Here is a 17,210-nt window from a genome sequence, read left to right on the forward strand (position 1 = left end):
CACTTCAGGCTCTACTGAGGATTCTGCTTCAGATTCTGTCTCCCTCTCTCTCTGCTCCTCTCTCTCTGTCTCTGTCTCTCTCTCTCTCTCAAAAGTAAACATTAAAAAAATCTGTTAAAAAGTTATGAATCTTCCAAGAAGAAAATATAAACACATACAAAATTTTACATATAACTTCAGGGACTTATGGATTTCTTGAAATACCAAATTAGCAAGTTCTGGTCTAACCTACCGATCACTGATGGCATTTCACATTAAACAGCATACACAGTTTTGCTAATTGTTCTCATTGCAACAGATCTTCCTTTTTTGGACTATCTCCCTCATTATAGTAACTAGTGACCAGAAATTGTAAACACAACCTATTACTGCATACCTCTTAGTACTTACAATTTTTTAAAATATAATTTAAAATGTTTAAAAACAGGTTTTTTTGTTGGTGATGGTGGTTTCTGCCTTTGGTTTTTGAAACTAAGTAGATGTTTGCTGTATAATTTTCCATTCTCATCAACATAATTAAAGCGAAAGTCCCTGGGATTAGAAGCATATTGATACACACATACATACACACACACACACACACACACACACACACACAAAATAGCAATAAATCACTGCCTCAAATCATCAACTTGAAAAAAAAATACCTTTTGATAATATAAAAATTAAAAATTTAGATTTGGAACAGAATGTACTGCAAAATACTACCTATCTACATAAGGTAGCAAATGAAAGAGAAAAAAGTTATAAAAGCTTTACTGGAAGAAATAAAAATTGCCAAAGTAGAAAATAAGACATTGCCTAAAAGAGCTAGGAAGCCACACAGGAGAAGTATTCTAAGAAGTTGTTATCAGTTAAAATAGTGCCAAATTATTCAGGGAAGTAGAGTTTGAGGGCCAAGTAAACACCATCAGATCTGGTCTTTAAGATATCTCTAGAGCAGTTTCAGCAGGGTAAGAAAAGCAAAAGTGAGACAGCACAGGATTATGAAATCAGTGCGAAGTGAGGATGTAAATAGTGAGGGCAGAGAATGCTGAAACCTCCAAAGACACAAAGATAAAAGAGAACCTGTAAGTCAAGGATCGTGATAAGTCGACAGAAGTTTGTGTGCCTGGTGACCCTGTGCTGGGCACTGGGGCCACCAAATTCTTTGACATGTCTCCATCTGCTAGGAGCATATAGTCTAGTGAGGGAGAGCAACGTAAACAGGGAATTATAATTCATCAATAACAAAGATCTCCAAATGGGAGGCACCTCCAACCTTGTTCAGAAGGACACAGAGATGCTTCCTAGAAGCCGTGGTGCCTGAACAAGGTCATAAAGAACAAGGAGTGATCCATCCAAGGGAAAAGGGCATTCGGGTCAGACTGGACGTCACAAGCCATTGTGTGGGGCAACTGGCGTGGTTCGGGGTAAAGTGCACAGCCAGCAGTGGCAGGGGTACTGCAATCTTGAGTAAATCAGTAAGTTAGCACACGAAGTCATCCACTGGGAAAGATGCCAAGGGTGGGAGATGTCAAGGCAAGCAAGATAGAAGGCATAGAAGCAAGGTGCCCAAAGGTCTTACCAAAACACGTGAACACAGGCTGCAGACGCAAAACACCAACAGGGATCCGATGGACTGAGAAAATAGGGAGCCTGAGGGCCTGGAGATTACAGGAAGGTGAGAGAGACAGAATGTGGGAGGTACACAACAAGAAGGGTACGTTTAAAGCAGGAAAGCCTGGAGTCTGAATCCCTGGAAGAAAAGCAGCGGGAGCGGCAATAACAGTCATTGAAGCAAACAAGGCAGGAGCCTCAAGGCCACTATGGGACGTGTTTTCAAGGTAAAGTCAGCTGGGGCAGTGCTGTGAGTGAGCACGTTAAGATTATAAACCACAGAGGCTCCTCCAGCGACGAAGGTGGAGAGAAGCATGAGTAAATCACAAGCCTTGAAATATAGCCCCCACTTTACCTTGTAGCCTTGGGCAAGTCACCTGCCTCTGGGCCTCCCTTTCTGCACCTATAAAATGAGCTGGCTAGACTAAATTGTCATTTGGATTCCTAAAATTATATCAAAACAGCTTTTGCATATGGTAATGACAGCCGGGAGACTGAGAAGGTGTTCATAACCTTGGTTGAAGAAATGTTATTGTTATTTCCCATTCAAAGTCATAAATGTTCCATTTAGTAACTTTCTTCTGCAGAAGGCGTTAAAATTTGCAAAGCCTTTTTCTAATATACTCTTAACCACCCCTCTGTGAAAGCTCTATAATCCCTATCTTAGAGCTAAAGGAACTGAGATTATAAAAGTTTGAAGCAATTGCACCAATTCACTTCGAATTGGTGAAGTCAAGTCTTTTCTCCTAATGTAGAGCTGCTACTTGGATGCTTCAAGACAACGCATGACTTACCAACATTTGGGTTTTAAAAAGTCATTCCTTCAGCAAGTAACAGGGTATAAAGCTAAAAATGTCCTTCCAGGCATCCATCAGATTACCTGATCCCTGAAATGAACCAAGGGACTGCTGAACTCTATTAAACTTGCATAATGTTGAAAGAAGGCTTTGTAAATGAAAACAAATCAAAACAAGTCCATGTATACACTTACCTATACTGTCTGGTGTCAAATATGGTAGAAAAATAGCCTTACTCAAGCCATCTATTGTTACATAATTGATATAAGCAGAAGACGGAGTTAGGCCAAAAAAAAAATTATTTTTGAAATAATGATTCTTTTCTTTGATCTTCCAAGTAATAGTCAGGTCCTGAATTGTTAATTATAATACCCAGTTCATACCAACTACATACTAACACAGGACTAATCAAGAAAGCAAAAAAAAATTCCTAAGTCCTCAAAAGGAAGAAATAGCCTTCAATTATTTATGGATTATCCTTTCCTTGTTAATTCATCCACTAAAAGTCCATTTTATGTATTTACATTAAATCCTTTTTAGAATATTATTTGCTTCCCTAGTGACTACAAAAATTTCAACTTCATTTTCTAAACTATAGGCAGTAGCTTCTTTTCTGAAAAATGTGGACCAGTTTAGTTAAAGGAATTTACATACATCTTTTCAAGTCAGATAACACTTTACAAATTAACTCTTTAAACAGTTGATTGCAACAGATCTTATGTCATACTATTATTGACTAAAATAAAAATCTCTCTTTGGTATTCATTCCATGACCATTTAGCATTTTCAGATCAATGACAAAAATCTGTGAACCTGTTTTACAGGAAATTCTCTACTATAGACAGTCTTATACCTAAGTTCAATAAAAAACAATCAAATCCAAAGATCACTAAGCAGCTAATATGCACAAAGTACTGTATGATGCCACACCACTTACACTGTAAGCAGCAGAAAGAATAAACCGCTTGAGCATTATAATTTAGCAGTTATCTTTAACAGCATGCTATGTAGTGTTTGATCTTCCAAACTGAAACATTACACTTAAGATCCTCATTTAGAAAACTGGAAGAAAAAGAAATGTATCTATGTGATGAAATAAATTTACCAAAACCAGGAGTACATGTAATTCTTTTCCTCATGTATGTTTAGAGTTTAAGAGAAAAAAAAACCTTGTAAATCAAAAATACAGATGAATACTGAATGGATGATCCAAATTCTGTCACAACAGGTAAAGTCCCTGTTGTTATCACTCCTAGTTCATCAATCCCACTTGGTTGTTAACTCTACAAAGATGACCTTCAAGAAATACATAAAAATTTCAGTCTCGATCAGACAGGAAAAGCTTGCGAGCTCCTGCCATGCAGTGATGAGCGCCTTCATTGCCTGGTTTCAGAAAAATCATCCTAGGGAGGAATCTGAGAGACTCATTACACAGCAACCTGAAAGGTATTTGTGCTTTCTTTCTTAGATGGCTATTTCAATGACTTCATTCAGCTCACATTTCAATTCATCCTGAAAAATGGAAGAGGTTACCATGTCCTTTATGGAGCAATCAGGTGGATTAGTTTCAACTTCTCATTTATATGAGAGTAAATTACTCATATAAATATCCAAAGATCAAGATCACCTAACTGAGCGGTATGTGTACGGCAATCCCGGTGATCAGATTTCAAAGCTAAAATTTTCAATACTAAAATACAAACATCACCATAGTACTCACTTTCAGTTTCTTGTTTAGTTTACAGCAGTATCTGTACACCATTGCCAAGTTCAGAGGTCCAAAATCTGCATAAAAACTGGGATTTTAAAAAAAGCAATATTTAGTAGAGATATAATTTTCAGTAACATCAATGCTCACTTTCATTTTCACTAAAATTGCAAATTTCAGTTATCTTCAGGAATATGGGTCATTATATAAGTGATTCATATAATCCAGATAACTAATGGTTTCACCCCACTGATGAACACCAATTACTGTACCTAGTCCCTTAACAGGAAACTATTTGGACATTTTGAGTTCCACCTCATTTTATCTCCCTGCCGAGACACTCAGTAAAATGATTAAAAAGCAGGCCATAAAAGAATCAACATGAACAGAACACATACATTCACTTCCGAGTTGGATTTATCACGTACTTCGACACCGAGTCTAACTACTCCACTCAAACTTTGCTCTCTATTCTCAAGTACCTTAAACCTAGTGCTCTTCTTGGAGTTTTCTCCTCCTTGAACTTTCTGCATGATATGACACACTGCCCTCTGCCCCCTAACAGATATCTCCAGGATACAGTCAGCAGTCTGCAGATCCCTCTTGCCCACTATCGTGAATTTCACTGGTAACCCTACAGAGGAGAGATGGCTTCTACATATGAGACTCAGGATCAGTCTTTTCATCTCCAACTACCTCCGAACCTACATCTACCGGTCCTCCCGTCATCTAGAACTTAGAACATCTAAAACTCAACCCATCTAAGGGCACCTGGGTGGGTCAGTCAGTGAATCGTCCAACTTTGGCTCAGGTCATGATCTCACAGTTCATGAGTTTAAGGCCTGCATCGGGCTCTCTGCTGTCAGCACAGAGCCTGCTTAATATTCTCTGCCCCTCCTCTGAGCTTGCTCTCTCTCCTTCCAAAATAAATAAAGATTTTTAAAAATCTTTTCTTAATAAATAAATAAATAAAGTCAACCCATCTTCCCTTCAAATCAGCCCACCAGGCTAAAAACACTTCTGGCTTCACCCAGTTACTCGGGCATGAAAACTTTCAATCACAACAGGGCAACAAATAAATATCAATTTAATTCTCATTTACCAGAAAAGCTGCTCCTCTAAGTCATCCCCTGCTTTTCCAGTCCTATGTTGGCAGTAAAAGTGCAGAGGCTCTTCATTTCACATCCTCACTGTTTAAATTCCTCTCCTCTGCCCAATCATCCTGTATTCCACTCCAGAGATTAATCTTCACAGGATCTCACTTCTCATGTATCTTCCCACCATTCAAAAATGTTTAATGGCTCCTTACTCCCCTCAGAATAATTCCATGGCCCAGCAATCAAAGCCCTACATTTCATGCCCTTAGCGGCCAGGATGACCTTATCTCCTAATGGATCCCATACGGAATGTGCATTTCAGCAACTGTGTCCATTCCTTATTCCCAAATCCTCCATGCAAATTCTTAATCCAAGCCTCTGCCCACATTGGTCTCCTTTCCTGGGGTGCCCTCCTTCTTCTCTTTCCGTTCCTCTTTAGCTTCCTCAAATCCCAGGTCAAGTCCCACTTTTCCAGTTACCCTTAGGAAACACTCTCAAAGTTCCCCAAACTTATTTTCTGAGCCACTATCACATGCCGTGACTGATCTTTTTAAGTGTAGATCCTACCTGCCCAACTACAGAGTGAGGCTTTCACACTGGGATTGCATCTTATACCTTACAAGCTTAGAAGAATATCCTGCTCATAACATAAAACTTCAATGAATGAGTCCTCGTTATGAATTTTTGCTCATTAGTGCTCAAATTCAATTTAGCCTGGACCATTAATTGTATAAAAATCAACAATCTTCAAAAAAAAAAAAACCCATCCACAAAATACCTTTCTTTTGAGGGAGTCATTGAATTTTTTTCCACTACCTAAATTATAGTATCGTAGATATGTACACTACATCAAATCTGCCAGGAGCCACTTGCCTTACATAAGAATACGAAACTTGTACATTTTATCTACATGAAGGAAGTGGGTAATATTTTGGAACTTTATATTCCAAGTAACACCAAAATCTGCTGTCCCTATACACAGGCTTCATGAGAGTAAAAACACAAGATTGCCAAAAGAGAAAACATGCAATGATTGGAAATAAAAAGATATTTATTGGGGCACCTGATCGGCTCAGTTGGTTAAGCATCCGACTTTGGCTCAGGTCATGATCTCACAGCTGGTGAGTTCAAGCCCCGTGTCAGGCTCTGAGCTGTCGGCACAGAGCTTGGAGCTTGCTTCTGATTCTAATGTCTCCTTCTCTCAGCCCCTCCTCAGCTTGTGCATGCACTTTTTCTCTCTCTCTCTCTCTCTCTCTCTCTCTCAAAAAAAAAAGCAAACTTAAAAAATTTTTTAAAAAAAGATATTTATTTCTAAAATTCCCAGTGTGATGCTATATTATAAGTATAAACAAAAGACACATGAATCCAAAATGAACTACGCTTATTATACCTAATTACAGGCCAATCTTGGATAGTTAACAAAAATCCATTCAAAAGAATCAAAATGAAAAGAATATAAAAATAAGCACCTACCAGCATGATTAAAGTAGTCCTGTTTCTAACACAGATTTCCTTGTCCTTAAGTTATTGGAACCAATGCTCTTAACTAATCTCCTGTTATTCCCCTACTCAAATATGATTATTGACACTCGCAGAATGTTAAGGAAAACCAAGAATTTTTAATTACGGTTTTATCAGCTTTTAGATTCACTTTGAACAAATTTCAAGAAAGCAGAAAGAATTCAAGGCATCTAATTCGAGTTTGTGCTAACCATTAGAAGCCAACTTCAGTTTCAGACTCAGAGTTATATAGTTTCTAATTGCACAGCCAACTTAACCACATGTACTTTTGGAAGCAGCACAGTTATCAAACACACCAGTTTCACCAAACATCAGATTAGGACATTGGTCTACTCCAATAACACAGGAAAAAGTGAATCAAATACACACTACATCCCTAAGTTGATTTGTACTGTCCAACATGGTAGCCATTAGCCACCTGTGGCTATTTAAACTTAAATTAATTACAGCTATGCACCCTATGTCTACTGCAGCATTATTTACAATAGCTGAGATATGGAAGCAAACCAAATGCCAGTGCATAAATGAATGAATAAAGAAGATGTGGTGTGTGTGTATACACACACACCAAAAAAAAACAAAAACTAAACAAAAAACAAAACAAAAAAACAAAACACAATGGAATATTACACAACCACAAGAAAAGATGAGATCATGCCACTTATGACAACGTGGATTGACCTAGAGGATATAATGCCAAGTGGCATAAGTCAGACTGAGAAAGACAAATACCATATGATTTCACTCATATGTAGAACCTAAAATAACAAATGAATAAACAGAGAGCAGAACCAGAGCTATAAATACAAAGAGCAAACTACTGGTTGTCATAGGAAGAGGGGTGAGGACAGGCAAATGGGTGAAGGGGAGAGGGAGATACAGACTTCCAGTTATGGAATGACTAGGTCACAGGGATGAAAGGTACAGCATAGGGAATACAGTCAATGGTATTGTAAAATACCATGTCACGCCAGAGGGTGACAGATGGTAGCTATAGTGGTGGTGAGTGCAGCATAAAATATAGAGAAGTTGAATCACTATGTTGTACACCTAAAGCTAATGTAACATTGTGTCCACCAAATTCAAATTTAAAAATTCTGAATTAACTAATTAAAGTTAAATAAATTAAAAATTCAGTTCTCCCATGGGGTGCCTGGGTGGCTCAGTCAGTTAAGCATCCAACTTCGGCTCGGGTCATGATCTCACCATTTGTGGGTTTGAGCCCCGCGTTGGGCTCTGTGCTGACTGCCAGCTCAGTGCCTGGAGCCCGTTGCAGATTCTGTGTCTCCCTCTCTCTCTGACCCTCCCCTACTCACTCTGTCTCTCTCTCTCAGAAATAAATAAAACATTTAAAAAAAAATTTTTTTTAAAATTCAGTTCTCCCATAATATTAGCCCATTTTAAGTATTCAAAAGCTACATGCAGCTAAGGACTACTGATTTGGAAAATGAAACTACACATTTCCATCATTGCAGAAAATGTTCTGTGCTGATAGAAAACACTGATCATGATGAAAAGATAAAATGAGAACAAAAATAACTACGTAACTCTAGAGAAATTGCCAAGTACCATGAGTAAGGTACAGATAAAGTGTCTGAAGACAGTTGATGTCCTTCCCCTCAGAGACCCACATGTTTCCCAAAGTGAAATTAGGCTCTGGGAATTCCTACCTCCTTTGGTTCAAGGGAATCATATTTCCAAAAAGACAACTTGGGCCCTAGAACAGGGGAGGATAGAAAAATAGAAAAGAATCCTGTCCCCATTCTCCTCTACTCTCTCTTTCAAAGAAACAGGTTGCTGGAAGAACATCAGATATCTACAAAGAAGAAGGTCTACCTCTATCTTAGCACCTTAAAGGTAGAAGAAAAACAATCTGAACCCAGAGAGTCTCCCACCTTACAAAATCTTGAAGCTCAATGGGCCAGCTTTTATATTTCACAAAAGGTGGGGTGAGCTTCAAGTCATGCTAAGAAATTCAGTCAAAATCTTTGCACAGCCAAGAGCAATTTATTTTTTTTTTAATTTTCTTTTATGTTTTATTTTATATTTGAGAGAGAGAGAAAGAGAAAGAAACAGAGTGCAAGCAGGGGCGGGGCAGAGGGCCAGAGACAGAATCAGAACCAGGCTCCCGGCTCCAAGCTGCCAGCACAGAGCCTGATGAGGGGCTCGAACTCACGAGCAGTGAGATCATGACCTGAGCTGAAGTTGGACGCTTAACCGACAGAATGACCCAGGTGCCCCCAGCCAACAGCAATTTACAACAGGTCTTTAAAATCAGAACTGCCACAGACAAATACAAAGCCAACAAACTCTATCTTAAGGCTATTTTATATATCCTTTCTTCACAATGCCCTCTTTGCTAAGAATATATGTATATTTACAATAATATAGTTTTGTTTCTATGTTGTTTTCTGACATCCTGAAACTGTCAAGATCATTGACACAAAAAATGGTCATAGTTGCTTCCACCACTCTGGGTTATCGGCAACTTTTGATATAATAAAATGCCATGAGTAAAGACCCTCCAACAACAGGCTTCTTTTCTTTCTTTAGGTTTTTATTTAAATTCCAGTTAGTTAAGATATAGAGCAGGATTTGTTTCAGGTGCACAACTTGGCGATTCAACACTTCATACAATATCCTGTGCTTATCACAAGTGCACTCCTTAATCCCCATCATCTATTTCATCCATCCCACCCCCACCCCCACTCCCTGCCCTCCCCTCTGGTAACCATCAGTTTGTTCTCTACAGTTAAGAGTCTGTTTCTTGGTTTGCCTCTTTTTTTCCCCCTTTGCTCGCTTGTTTTGTTTCTTAAATTCCACATATAAGTGAAATCATATGGTATTTGTCTTTTTCTGACTGACTTATTTCACTTAGCATTATACTCGCTCTCTCTAGCTCCACCCATGCCATTGCAAACAGCAAGATTTCATTCTTTTTTAAAAATTTTTTTAAGTTTATTTATTCACTCTGAGAGAAAGAGCACAAGTAGGGGAGGGCAGAGAGCAAGAGGGAGAGAGAATCCCAAGCAGGCTCTGCACTGTCAGCACAAAGCCCAATGTGTGACTTGAACTCACGAAACAATATCATGATCTGAGCCAAAGTCAGATGTTTAACCAACTGAGCCACACAGGTGCCTCTCATTCTTTTTTCTTTTTTAGTTTATTTTTATTTATTTTGAGAGAGAAATAGAGAACAAGGAGAGGAGGGACAAAGAGAAAGAGGGAAACAGAATCCTAAGCAGGCTCTACACTGTCAGTGCAGAGCCCAATACGGGGCTCAAACTCACAAACTGTGAAATCATGACCTGGGCTGAAATCAAGAGTCAGACACTTAACAAACTGAGCCACCCAGGCACCCCAAGATATCATTCTTTTTTATGGCTGAGTAATATTCCATTGCATATAAATAACACATCTTCTTTATCTGTTCATCTATCAGTGGACACTTGGGCTGTTTCTATAATCTGGCTATTGAAGATAATGCTACTATAAACAATGAGGTGTATGTATCCGTATGAATTAGTACTCTGTAAGTTTTGGGGTAAATACCTAGCAACAACATGCTTCTTCATAAGAATTCTCCTCACCTGTGGTGGGAGGATGTGGAAACACAGTTAATAGGCCAGATCATTACTAGAGAGAAATATTAAAATACAAAAACCAATTAATATCAGTTGAAATAAGTCAAATATGCTAGAAAGTATAAAATATGTACTTGGACAACTTGCAAATTGCAACTGAAGCAGGGGAATGAAAAAGTTGGGCTCAGGATAGAAGAGAAGAAATGGAAGGCCATCAACCTGGGAACAATGAAAGGAGATGAGAAATGGGAGAGAGACCTGTGGAGACACACGAAAAAAACCTGAGGACGGACTGGGCTCCTAAGCCTGAAATAAATGACTCAAGATAGTGTCTTCTCCATTCTGGCAAGTCCCAGGAAGAGGCCTCCAGAGCCACAGCCCAGCAATGGCCACCTCTTTTTCCTAGGTGAGGGAAGAAAGGGGTAATCTGGTCTCATTTGAGCTCATTTGGGCAAGGAAAATCATGGATACACATTTTATTATTTCAAAGTACCTTCAGCTTTCCCTCAAAATGAATGAATGATCAAATGAATCTCTCTTATTTATTTGTAAATTTTCCCTTGTAGGTTGGCAAATTATGGATCAATAACCAGAATGAAATTCACGAACTATTAAGTAAAAATCATTCCATCTGCCTGTTATTCAGTAAGTATAGATAGCTAAAAGCAAATTCTTTCCTGTTTTTGGGAGGAAAGAAATTAAAAGAATTGGAGTCCTACAAGGGGCATCTCCTTCTGGGGAGGATGAAGAAATGGGAGCCCAAGGATAACAGCAAATGCTTATCAGGGTCACCCAATGCCCACGGGGCCACTTAACACCCACAGTGCTCATCCTACATATTTGAAGGGAAAAATGAGTTGGACCTAGAAACCTTTTTGTTATACCTAAAATGTCTAGCTCTTCTCACAAGTTTTATGAAGTTTAAGACATATCATTTTGTGTTGGTTTTTCAAACAAACTTTAAGTGGGCCCATTCTCAGAGGAATCATTGCTTAAAGCACTCTGGTACCTTATTCTACAGATAAGAAGTTTCATCTAAAAAATTTCAACTCCTCAGCAAAAAGATAAAGCTCTATTCCAAGCAATACTCATTCATTCAATAAAATTTTTTAAAATTTTTTTTTAATGTTTCATTTATTTCTAGGAGAGAGAGAGAGACAGCGTGAGCAGGGGAGGGTCAGAGAGAGAGGGAGTCACAGACTGAAACAGGCTCCAGGCTCTGAGCTAGCAGTCAGCACAGAGCCCGACACAGGGCTCGAACCCACGAACCGCGAGATCATGACCTAAGCGAAAGTCGGACGCTTAACCAACTAAGCCACCCAGGCTCCCCTCATTCAATAAAATTTATGAGCACTTACTCTGAGCAAGGCCCTGTAAGTTAGCATATTAATCAGAATGCTGACAATACAAAAAAATTGTTTTTTTTTACCTGCTTTATAAATAGGATGGAAAAATTCTATAAGGTCATTGTAAGGCATACCAACTCTTGAATTTTTTACCAGCACTGCTCACAGTTTTTGTCTATTCATTCATTCACTCACTCAAATATTTACTGAAAGCCTGCTGACTGCCATTCCCTACTCAAAAGGTGCTCACCATCTAATGAGAAGACAAGTAAATATATTATCACAGTGTGATAAATGCTAAGTAGCAGTACCCTTCAAAGCACTGTGAGATTATACGTGTATGTGTGTGTATGTGCATATACAATTTTGGTGACATTATTCAGCTAATATTTTCCCTATCTCTGGAATATTATCCACACTCTTCCTTCCAGATAACAAAGTTCCTGTACATGGCCGAAACCCCTAATAATCAAATTTCAAAGAGGCTTCAATTGCTCAGCAAACATTAATCTAAGATCAAAGTATAGTCTGAAGCCCTTAGAGCTCAAGGCTTATGCTCAAGCCCTTGTAGCATAACAAACCACAGTCACATTGATGCTGACTTTCTGGGAAGACAGCCAACACATGGAAGAAGTTCCCCAGCTCCATGTCAGTCACATAGAGTCTGATAGAAAACTAAAGACCACTGGGAAGCAAGGGGTTCTAGTCCCCAGTGGATCAGTCAATGTCCCTGGGCTGGTGCCTTAGCCTATCTGGGACTCCACATCTTTATCTATGAGATGAAGCTACTGACATAAGGCTTCTAAAGCTGTTTCCAAATATTATATCATATCATATATCAAATTCCTAGCCATTATAAACTATTATATATATTATAATATATACGATGTATATACATGTGTGTATATATACATGTATATATAACAGAGTCTATAACTCTAGTTATAAATATTGAGCAAACCCATTCAACAGTTCACATTTCCCAAGGGCTAGTCACCCTATGTGATGCATTCTGCCCTCTCAATATGTTGATTCTGGGTATAAAGGCAATTCCCTCAGAATATCCCCTCCAGGAAGGGGAAGAACCTCACAACTTTCTCCTTGAAGTTCACTATGCTTTCTGCACAGCTGGGGAACAAACCCACAGTCCAGAAAGTGGTTTCATAAGGTAGGAACTTTATCTCATTACCCTTTCCTTGTCTGCATGAAGTTTGCCATTTGTTGAGATGACAAAGTACGGAGAGAACCCCAATATCAACTCTGACTCCTGTTCTTTGGTACATTATTCTAGGTTTTTAGGGAAATCCAGGTACACAATCTCGGAAGTATGAGGAAGAATTCTCCACTTAGTACCTTCTTAACCTGGGGCAAGTAGCAAGGCCCTGCTGCTGTTATAAAATGGGTTGGTGTTGCAACTTTGCCTCAAAGCCAAACAACAGACTAGATGGTATCAAGGGACCTTCCAGCATTGGAGTCTGTCATTCCGTGACTTCCCTCCTTGGAGCAAGTCAATTAATGAAAACCCCCTTTGAGGCTCACAGTAATGAAAACAATAGAGAATTTCTTCAGGAACGCACTGCTAAAATTAAAATTCACTCCCACAGAAACATTCTCAAGCAATATAAATTAACCCCTTTATTCAATGGCAGGTATTAAAGGCAAGGGGACTATGCAGACAGTATCCTTGTGGCTTTGGTAGAAAACAGAATGATGACTGATGCCCTGTACATAAAAGACTAACCCTCCTCACATTTCATAAAGCAACTAAGGCCTTGAAAAGGAAAATAATTACTCTAAAACCCAGTGATGATCATATTACTCCTCTAAGCGCTTGGAATTAAAAGCAAAATTTGCACACTTGTGTGTGAGACCCAGGGTGGTGCAGCCCCTATCTCTCTTTGGGGCTTCATTTCCCTGGTTTTATTACTTGTAAGCTCCAGCCAAGCTATTTCTTTTAGTTCCTGCCTCGGGCCTTTACACATCACCCTCTCAGGCCTAGTTAACATCTACCTAGCCTTTAGGTCTCAGCTTTAGTCATGTCCTTGGGGACTTCTTGCCTGATGCCTCTCCCAGGCTCACCTCTTAATATTTGATTAATATCTTCCCTACACACACACCCCCTCCAGACTATAAGCTCTATGAACACAGGGCTGAGTTCAAGTGTGTTCACTGTTATATCCCTAGCACTTGGCACACAAATGGCTGAGTAATGAATGGAAGACTGAGACACAGTTGGTTCATTTGCAAAACAACTGCCTGTTAACCATTTAACCCTTCTTTTTTTAAAAAAAAAATTTTTTTTTTTAATTTATTTCTAGGAGAGAGAGAGAGACAGAGTGAGCAGGGGAGGGTCAGAGAGACAGGGAGTCACAGACTGAAACGGGCTCCAGGCTCTGAGCTGGCAGTCAGCATAGAGCCCGACGCGGGGCTGGAACCCACCAACCGCGAGATCATGACCTAAGCGAAAGTCGGACGCTTAACCGACTAAGCCACTCAGGTGCCCCAACCATTTAGCCCTTCTAAACTGCACACCAGGTTCATGTGGGGAGAGATACCAGATATCACATTTTACTAGCTTTGGGTGCACACTAAGACCAATCAGACAAAATTGACAAAAATAACCTAAGAAGGAAGGGCAGGAATGGGGACAGAGAATGGCAGGATGGCCCGCCTCTCTTGTGCAGGGTAAAGTAAGGAACAGCTCCCCCCCCACCCCCCGCCCCCTTCAGCTTGTATCTTTATTAGTGGCTTGCTCCCAGTATGGCCCATCCCCGGAGTAACCCCCAGTCTACAAGACTCACCCAGCTATACATCACCCCAATTCCTTTTTTCTTAGGCCCCTTCAATTCTGCGAGTTTTGCCATGTTAAAATCATCCTAAGCCTTTACTTCTGGGTTTTCTAGAGCTGTGGGCTGTCTGCAGTGGGCTTGTGGAACAAAGACAATGTTGGATGCTAACGAGGGCCGTAGCAGAACAGGAAAGGACCTATTTTACAAGCCCACCATTCACAGCCCCCTAAAAGAGACCTTTTTAAACCTTTTTATCTCACATTTAGAAAAAAATAAAATGGTTTTTTTTTTTTTTGCTTTTTTATTTTGTTTTTATATTTTTTGGAAGAGTTTATTCTTTTTTTTTTTTTTTTACAAATAGTTTATTGTCAAATTAGTTTCCACATAAAAAAATAAAATGTTTTTAATGTTTTAAATTAATTCATCTGCAGAGAACCAATAATCAACTATCAGGTAAATGCTATATTAATACCATACCCTCTTACAAGATAAATGTACAGAATAAGAAATCAGTTATCCAAGGATCCCCAATTCAGAAAACTCAATCTGGAATCAATGAGAATCACAACGGGGCACCCGGATGGTTCAGTCAGTTAAGTGACTGACTTCGGCTCAGGCCATGATGTCAATGTTTTGTGAGTTCGAGCGCCAAGTCAGGGTCTGTGCTGACAGCTCAGAGCCTGAAGCCTGCTTCAGATGCTGTGTCTCCCTCTCTCTCTGCCCCTCACTTGCTTGTGCACTCTCTCTCTCCCAAAAAGAAATAAAGGTTTTTAAAAAATGAGAATCGCAAGTAAGCCAAAAAACAAAGTCATATTGTTTCTTCTAAAGCTTGCAACAAAACCCGTGCCCTTTAGCCGTGTTTATAAGAGAGTCCCACTCTCATGCTGAATCTATTTAGTCCTATGTTGTAGCAAAGGCTAATAAAATGTGATGTCTGGTTTCTAGGCGCATAGTATATTAGACTCATCAGACAGATCATAGGGAGGAGGTGACTATTAGCGGCTAGTACATTGACGATAATGCCGAAAGCAGCACCTGAAACGTACTCAACTGATATCAGTTAGTCACCAATAAAAACTGAATAAATTAAACCACTAAAAGACACAAGATGTTTAGCAAACAGACAACATCGGCTACATAAACAGAGAGGCCTTGATTCATAGGAGTGGCTAGAACCATCCCTGAATTATGGTGAAATTGCACAACCAATGTACTTACAATAATAGAGTCTGAGTATCACAGATAAAAAGCAAATCAAAAGCAATAACCTCTTCAAGAAGGAGAAAATGGAGATGCATCTTAGAAAAGTTATACAAATTACAAAATTGCTTTCATATTTCAAGATGTGATTTCCCAACTCTTCGTAGGAGCTGCCTCACTGGAATGCCACATTCCCTGACAAAACTGGATAAATGCCTTACTAGAATATATCCGTCGAGGAGAACAAATATGAAATAAACCATCTTTTCTGGCTCTCCGAATGAAAATTAAATTTTATAGCAAAAGAACAAGTCCAAACTAGCAAATTCTCCAATTCATCAATAGGATGTGAATATCTTTAAGACCAAAATAGTAAATGTATAAATTAATAAGTGAAACATGTTATTCGAAAACTATAGTTCACACAAACTATTTTCTATAAAGGAGTTCACTGTCAGATACAAATAAAAATTGTGACCATTTACCAGATGTTTTCAAGTTGTGAGGGCTGAGACTAGTACATGCTTTGAATAAATAAAGTGATATTTTTGATGGTTCTCATTCAACATCTGATTCTTTGGTGGTCCTGGAAGTATTTGGATGATTAGCAAAACCAAAGTTTGTTTTAGGTCAATTGAAACTAAAGCTTTAAAAAAAGTTTTTTAAAGAAACAATAAATTCAACACTTACCGGTAGAAAGCCCAATTCAAATCAGTGAGCCAGAAAGGAATTTAAGATCAGCGTCCCACCCAACTTCTCAGTTTTTAAATAAGTAGATACCTAAATATCCCAGGCAGGCACTGTCTATTTTCTCCTTAAAGATCACAAAAAACAAAGACTCCTTTTTTCCTTTCATTATAAACCCTTTTTTACTTCCTTTCCCCATCCCCAAAATAAAACCAAGCAATAAAAAAGTAACCCTTCCTCCCGATTTACGCACATTGTCTACTTTAAGGTGTCACTTTCTACCAGTCACCCAAGATAGAGACCTTGAACCTATCTTCAGTTCCTCACCCTCCGCCCCAACCTGGCCAATCCCAAATACAGTCAATGCATCGTTTCTAGCCTCTTCCCCCATCTGTTCTTTCTGTTCCCATTGCTACAGCCCTAATCCAATCCTGCCACAGCTTAAACAGACCCCCCGACCCCCGGGCCCATTGCCCTTGCCTCCCAGCCTAAATCAGAGCTCTGATCAGTTTCTCTGCCATTCATAAAACAGCCCAACTGAGGTCCCAACGGCTTCATCAATCCCGTCCCCAAATATGTGTCCAGCCTCACCTGGGACCTCTCTGCACTCAAATATTTCATGGCACCTCACAGAATCTTGCTAACTCCAAATACTTGAAATCTCTTCTTTCTCTCTTTTCCTTCCTCTTTCACTCATTTCACTCATTCATTCATTCATTCAGCTAAAATTTCTTGAGCACCATCTCCATGTCAGGCACTGTGCTGGGTGTAGGGATACCACGAAAGCAAAAACAGGTAGTATTTGTCCTCACAGAGATCATAAAATATACTCCTTGTTCTTACACACCCTTCAAGAGCTAGGTCAAATATCACTTTGTATCA

At 39.2% G+C, this 17,210-nt stretch overlaps 1 protein-coding gene across 5 annotated transcripts in view; it reads right to left on the reverse strand.

Moving 5' to 3' along the window:
- Positions 1 to 17,210, reverse strand: part of CDC14A (cell division cycle 14A) — a 168,066-nt gene that overhangs the window by 142,403 nt on the left and 8,453 nt on the right. For all 5 annotated transcript variants that reach the window (XR_005527732.1, XM_039228456.1, XM_039228457.1 and 2 more), the window contains exon 3: positions 4,117 to 4,192. Coding sequence is in view for 4 of the 5 variants with exons in the window: in XM_039228456.1 (XP_039084387.1) it covers positions 4,117 to 4,192 (76 nt within the window). In the remaining variant the exon portion in view is untranslated. The remainder of the gene's footprint in view (positions 1 to 4,116; positions 4,193 to 17,210) is intronic.

This window comes from Hyaena hyaena, unplaced genomic scaffold (genome assembly GCF_003009895.1).
Source record: "Hyaena hyaena isolate Hyena2069 unplaced genomic scaffold, ASM300989v1 scaffold_32, whole genome shotgun sequence".
Lineage (NCBI taxonomy): Eukaryota > Metazoa > Chordata > Mammalia > Carnivora > Hyaenidae > Hyaena > Hyaena hyaena.